Genomic DNA, 7041 nt, shown 5'->3' with positions numbered 1-7041 from the left:
TTAGACTGGTTCCCCCTTTGGCAGTGCCGCGACCCGGTGCGCACGGGCTGACAGTGTTCGGTGTGACAGCGCGTTCCCGCCGAGCGCCCGGTGACAGAGCTGTCAGTCGTGCTGCGCACGGTGCCGTTAAGGGTCCGTTAAGCGCCTGTGGTCGGTTAAGCATTATGCTTGTCTAAAAATCTATGCATTTTTTGTGAAATGTTTTTTGATTGATGACATTTTTTAAATACAATGTGCTAAACAACAAATTTCTTTGTATTCATTTCTAAAAATATGAAATAATTGCTGAAAAGAAGGAAAAGCTGAACTAAAAAAAATCTTCAAAAATTTGTCTTTTTAGCTTTTTTGAGCGACTTTTGAGTTTTGCAAAATTGTAGGGACAAACTGTCAAGAGAAACAAATGGAACGAAACGGATAGAAAATAAGTATATAAACATGGCCAGGTCCAGGTCTAAAAGTAATCCGATAAGCCGTTCACATATTTTAGACCGGTGCTGGTTACCCAAGTGCCACAAATCCACTAAACGACCACTAAACGGCTTCTAAACGCCTCAAATTCTCTACCTAAACGGAATATAGAAAGACTTCGTTTAGCAGACGGCAAACGACTCATGCATTCTAAAAATAGCAAAAAAGCTGGTGGCGCCATCTGTTTGTGGGATACCCAACCTGTGGAGCTTCCTCGCTTGGAGGAGAGCTTTCTCATTTCCTCTGTACTGTTGTATGGTTTCGCATTGAAGTTATGCATCGCTAGAACTAGAACGGCGATACGATTGTTTAAATACTAAACTCCAACAGAAACCACCAGCACTGAAGCAAGTGAGATTTGAGTAATGGTCGTTGGTGTTGATACCCACGTATCTGACCACACGACCATTCATATAGATTTTTGCTCAGAAAGTTAGAAGGCTATATAGGTCATTATAAGATGAAACTTGTCGAAACACATTGCAAGAAAAGGATAGCAATATAATGATGAGTTGTAATACGCCATCTATTGATCAAACTAATGAAGCTGTGAAGCTTTCATTTTTTTCCTATGGATATTCAATTTTCCAGTCGTTTAAGCTTAATCTGTGGCGCTTGGGTAAAAGCTTCCTTGCGGTGGAATGATACCCCAAGTGCCACAAATCCACTAAACGACCACTAAACGGCTTCTAAACGACTCAAGTTCTCTACCTAAACGGAATATAGAAAGACTTCGTTTAGCAGACGCCAAACGACTCATGCATTCTAAAAATAGCAAAAAAGCTGGTGGCGCTATCTGTTGGTGGGATACCCCAACCAGTTTAGCTTCATCGCTTGGAGGAGAGCTTTCTCATTTCCTCTGTACTGTTGTATGGTTTCGCATTGAAGTTATGCATCGCTAGAACTAGAACGGCGATACGATTGTTTAAATACTAAACTCCAACGGAAACCACTAGCACTGAAGCAAGTGAGATTTGAGCAATGGTCATTGGTGTTGATACCCACGTATCTAACCACACGACCATTTATATAGATTTTTGCTCAGAAAGTTAGAAGGCTATATAGGTCATAATAAAATGCAACTTGTCGAAATACATTGCAAGAAAAGGATAGCAATATAATGATGAGTTGTAATACGCCATCTATTGATCAAACCAATGAAGCTGTGGAGCTTTCATTTTTTTTCTATGGATATTCAATTTTCCAGTCGTTTAAGCTTAATCTGTGGCGCTTGGGACTTCAAAGCTGCCTATGAAGACACTACCCAAGCGCCACAGATTAAGCTTAAACGACTGGAAAATTTAATATCCATATAAAAAAATGAAAGCTCCACAGCTTCATTGGTTTGATCAATAGATGGCGTATTACAACTCATCATTATATTGCTATCCTGTTCTTGCAATGTGTTTCGACAAGTTTCATCTTATCATGACCTATATAGCCTTATAACTTTCTGAGCAAAAATCTATGTGAATGGTCGTGTGGTCAGATACGTGGGTATCAACACCAACGACCATAACTCAATTCTCACTTGCTTCAGTACTGGTGGTTTCCATTGGAGTTTAGTAATTAAACAATTGTATCGCCGTTCTAGTTCTAGCGATGCATAACTTCAATGCGAAACCATACAACAGTACAGAGGAAATGAGAAAGCTCTCCTCCAAGCGATGAAGCTCAACTGGTTGGGGTATCCCACCAACAGAGAGCGCCACCAGCTTTTTTGCTATTTTTAGAATGAAAGAGTCGTTTGCCGTCTGCTAAACGAAGTCTTTCTATATTCCGTTTAGGTAGAGAACTTGAGTCGTTTAGAAGCCGTTTAGTGGTCGTTTAGTGGATTTGTGGCACTTGGGTAGCTGCCTAGACTAGACACTCGATGGAGTGCACCCACGACTTCGATACAGCTCAGCTATTGTTATCCCGATTCCAACTCTGACAAAATCCGAACCACCAGTTCTGTCCGGAGTCATTCGGAGTCAACCAGCGTCGTTCGAAGTCTGCTGAAGTCGTCCTGAGTCACCCGGAGTCCTTGGGAGTCGGAGTCATCCAAAGTCGTCCGGAGTCATTTAGAGTCGGAGTCGGCGTCATTCCGAGTCGTCCAGAGTCGATCGGAGTTAACTGGTGCAATGTGCTTGTAATCAGGCATTACATTTCGCTGTATTTTTTTGTTTTTGACTTTGCTCGTGCACTTCGTATACAGGTCTTTGTTTCGAACGCAGACTCAGGCCCACTCCGAATCCAACCGGTTCAGGACGACTCCGAATGACTCCTGACGATTTCGAACGACTCCTGAAGATTTCGGGTCTTCAACCCATGACGGACATGTTGTTAGATCATGCGAGTTGACGACTGCACGACGAGACCGGCTCTTTCCAATAAGATCTTTCGTTATTTTGATAAAATCAAGCGTTACCGTGTGTTTTGGAAAGATAAAAACACAAAAATGTCCTTGTTGTTAAAGCCCATCCACATCGTACATCGGCTGTGTATCGATTGGCGCGCAAACCAATATCACCTGTTCCGAAGCAATCCAGGCAGGCCAATCTAGGCGACAAAATCACGAACAGCGTCCTCGCTGCAAAGTTACTCCGCGCGCGATTGAGGCGGCGGCGGTGGCCAGACGTAAAGCAAAACCGCAAAGGCAAAAAAGTAGGCGAAGGACACCAAAGGACATATTCTCCCCTTCGCTGCAAAGACACTCCTGTTCGCGCACTAAACAAACAATGGCCTGGGAACTAGGGTGGGGAAGGATTGGAGGAGACGGTTGCAACAATGTTTACTTTTCACACGCGACACCACCCGGTCCGGTACCTACCTCACCAATTCAGCATATTTCCTTCCACGGATGGGCTTTTATGAGCTTTGCTAACGTATTTTTTCTTCCTTTTTTGTTGTTGCTACTTTTCCAGCCCATCGTCACGCGGATCGAAGCAACAAAGGAAAAAACTGTTGCACGCGTCCCCGTCGTCAGTTAGTACTGCAAACCACACAGAAATGATTGTGATTTTTGCTTGACCGGACGGAATTGTGCGCGGAGTGCGAAGCGATGAATTTATTGGCCCCTTGGGCTGCTGCTGGCGAGACGGTTGGTGAAAGTGTACGGTTGTAGAGTTCAAAATCCAGTCCAGTCCCTCAGCGCCACCAACTCAACGATTGGCAAAGTGATATGGAAGGTAAAGCAAAACCACAAATTAGCATAGTTTGTCTTCCTCCTCTGACTGGAGAAAGACCCCACAGACAACAAAGAAAAGTGTCCTCCTTAGGGACGAGCAAGTTAACAAACGGGTATATAATATCCTCATTATCATCGTGAATCGCCATAAAGTTCTAATGTCGCTGACTCATGCTCTCCACCACCAGGAGCAAAGCTTCATAACTTATTCGTCGCGGAAAAACTAATTGGCGGAGTTCTAATTATCATAATCTGCCTTTTTGTTGTTGTTGGAGTGAAGTGAAAGGAAAAAGGTTGGAAACTGGTGATTATTGCCTTGTGTCTAAGCTCGTTGTGTTCAGGCAGCTACTACTCACAGCAGGAGTGCCAACCACAAATTGTATATATGGGGGTTAACAAGCCGAAGGAATGGGACAGGATCTAAAACGGTCGATGAAATCTTCACCCGCGTTCGACGAATATAAAAAAAGGACGAGCAAAAAACTCTCTTACCCCGCGAAAGTGTGAAGAAACCGAGCAGGGAGTTTTCATATTTTGCCTCCCCAGTGGAAGTCGTCTCCAAACGGTCGATTTCCTCCAACAAGTTCTCGCCAGCTATGAGTTTCCGATTGTCACGCGACGAGTCGTGTCGATCGTCTGGGGTTTGAGCTTCCGTATCTCTTATTCCGAGCCACAGCGGCACTGTTTCGGTATCAAGCTATAAATCTTCAGACATGAATGGTTTTGGAAATTGAAAATGTACCACAAGAGTACGACACACAACCACGGCACGGAAATACACATGTTTCCGGGACTTACCTAATCGGGAAATGGGATTTATGGTTTATTATACAAATATGAATGTATGTAAAATCTACAATTGTTGAAATTTACTCTTGAAGATAACGACTCTGCTAATTCTGGATTTCACTGCAGAAAGGTCTTCAGAAGCATTGAGAGCCTACTTGGATCTTCGTTCGATTCACCCCGGAAGCATCTCATTAATCAACCGACTAGCTTCTTTTACGGACCCTTTTACCCTTCCTTGTTGCCGTCTCCATTCCGATGGTGGTCGTTCTCCAAAAAAACAAGCACAATTTATGGGCCAATCAATTGTCCCACGGTTCGATTTCGGTTCGATTGACAGTGGGTAGATTCAAATTTTGATCCATGCTTTTCTTCGTCTTTACTTCCCAATGCCCCTTTCAAGATCCCCCCGGGGGAAAAGGGATTTTCGTTTGATTGAGTTAAGGTCTTGGGGAAAATAAATCACACACCAATAAACCCCCGCACTCCCCCCCTCCCTAACATTTCCCGATGTAATGCTTTTGTTTCTTTACCGCCTTACAATCTATGCAAACTTAACGGCATGTTTACTTTTGCGCCCCCCCACACCACGGGGAGGGAGTCACTACTCCCTGCTTATGCCGCCAAACGAAGACATGCTTTTCACCAACGTGACGGCGCACGTGGTCGTTGCTTTCGTTGCTTTTTGGTGGAAGTTCTGAAAGGGGTTTGAGTTGTGTACCCTCCACCCTCTTCCGTTGGATAGAGTTTTCGGTGGCAAAGACTCTGCTGCTTTCTCCAAACTTTGCAGTCTGATTAAGGAACTCGGCGGGACAACACTAGCAACATTCGGGGATTCACATAAAGTAGTGTAGATCTTCTGGAGATGATTGAAATGAACGAGTTCTCACGTCTGCTTCTGCGGGAAGCGCGCAAGGAGTATCAGCTTATCCTCGGACGTTGCAATGAGTTTGGTGCGAATCGTTCCAAAAGTGTGGTGCCTCAGTACTCTCCAAAATCATGCTAAGAACCTTCCGAACTGGCTTTTGTGGTTTAATCCGTTTCAGTATCTTCCTCAGGCTTCGAGTACGTCATCCAGCGCCCGCCCCAGGCAAGGATCTTCTTCGGTTCCGGCATCGAGCGGGAAACGGTACCCCTGCGAGGTCCGGCCCTGAGTTCGCTGATGCGCCGCCGTCAGCCGGAACTGCTGGGAGAGAATCTTGCACCGGGAGCGCACAACATCGGGTACGACCCGGGCACACCCGAGGACCATCCGGCACTGCGAAAGCCCATCAGCCGTAAAGGGTACGGGCCGCTCGTTGCCAACAGTGTGCGGTTTAACTTTGAGGAAGTGAGCAACAGCCCGGGCGTTGGGGATTACGAGCTAGTGAAGAAGCAGTCGAAACCAAAGCAGATGGCCAAACCGTTCGGGAGTGGAACGGACGAGCGTACCAAGGATCGTTCGCTTGCCTATCCAGGGTAGGTGGTAGATGAGTACAGGCTTTTGTGTCTACGGTAGACATTTCACTTTACTCTTTCTGCGGGTTAGTGTTGGAACGTATCTCTTCAAAACGCGCAAAGACATCCGGAATCATTCGTTTGGTGGTACCATCAAAATTATGCCCGCCGCAAGAACACTCTGCAAGACGGAAAACTTTGACCGGTGTTTGCGGTGCGACGAGCGGCCGGAAGTTGACTATTGGAAGAATCTAAGAACGGAGCGATCGCTTTGCCGGCGCTGTATGGTGCAGGAGCTTGAGGATGCACGGTCCTGCTCGAAACACAAGTCCGAGCAAAAGAAACGGTTGGACGCACTGAACGAGTATAAGGTAAGGCGGTTTTGGCAGCGATGTTCCTGGTTTATAGTAAAACGAACTTCCCACTGTTGTCTTTTACAGCGTGTTCGTCACTGTGCGTACTATCACCGGCACGATAAGACCAGCGCAGCAATCCAATTCATCAGCAACAAGCAGTTGAAGCGGAAGTTCCGGTTAGAAAATTACCTTTCAATGTTTGAGTGAAGGGCAGAAGGCGGTAAGCTAATAAATTAAGGTAGAGCAACAGTATGATAAGCTTTTCTTACAGGAAGTTAACAAACACGCTTGTTCTTTCACCTGCCTAAAGCAAAACACGATCCATAAACTAACACATTAATTGAAGCTTATTATTGATTAAAAACTGGATACAATTCGTTGTCGAAAGATTGAACTCGTTATTCTGAAGGTGTTGAATTTCCGAGTCCGAACCAGAAGTACACGATTATTACGATATAGTGTAGTGTGGTGTGTGTTTATGTGCGCTTGTTTTCGAGATAAATATTAAGAGCTAACCACTAAAGAAGACATGACATATAAAAGCGGTAAATAACGATTAAAATGAAAATGCCGATTGCTTGTTGTATAAACTAATGGTGTGCTCGCTAGAGCGCACTGACGACTCCGATCCGACTCCGACTATTGTTAGTCCGATTCCGACTACGGCAAAATGGGAACCACTACTTATGCCCGGAGTCGAAGTCGTCCGGAGTCGTAGTTTTTCGGAGTCGTCCGCAGTCGTTTGGTGTCGTCTGGAGTCGTTTGGAGTCGTCTAGAGTCGTCCGGAGTCGTCTAGAGTCGTCTAGAGTCGTCTGGAGTTATTCG

General features: G+C 45.2%; 1 protein-coding gene across 3 annotated transcripts; it reads left to right on the top strand.

Annotated features, from left to right (window-relative positions):
- The first annotated feature begins 3399 nt into the window (after window positions 1-3399).
- LOC121599178 lies at window positions 3400-6525 on the top strand. 3 transcript variants are annotated; one of them, XM_041926767.1, is made up of 4 exons: window positions 3400-3638; window positions 5470-5881; window positions 5952-6231; window positions 6301-6525. In XM_041926767.1, exons 1-4 carry the CDS (start codon window positions 3632-3634, stop codon window positions 6421-6423), a joined length of 822 nt encoding a protein of 273 aa, XP_041782701.1. In that variant the 5' UTR covers window positions 3400-3631; the 3' UTR covers window positions 6424-6525. The 3 variants fall into 3 exon arrangements, with proteins under 3 accessions (XP_041782701.1, XP_041782702.1, XP_041782700.1); XM_041926768.1 differs by having other exon boundaries at window positions 3404-3638; window positions 5482-5881; XM_041926766.1 differs by lacking the exon at window positions 3400-3638 and adding an exon at window positions 5274-5376.
- Window positions 6526-7041: the final 516 nt, after the last annotated feature.

Source organism: Anopheles merus, chromosome 3L, assembly GCF_017562075.2.
Source record: "Anopheles merus strain MAF chromosome 3L, AmerM5.1, whole genome shotgun sequence".
NCBI classification, from domain to species: domain Eukaryota; kingdom Metazoa; phylum Arthropoda; class Insecta; order Diptera; family Culicidae; genus Anopheles; species Anopheles merus.
Note: the sequence above shows the minus strand (reverse complement) of the source record. Positions and strands in the feature narration are given on the sequence as shown.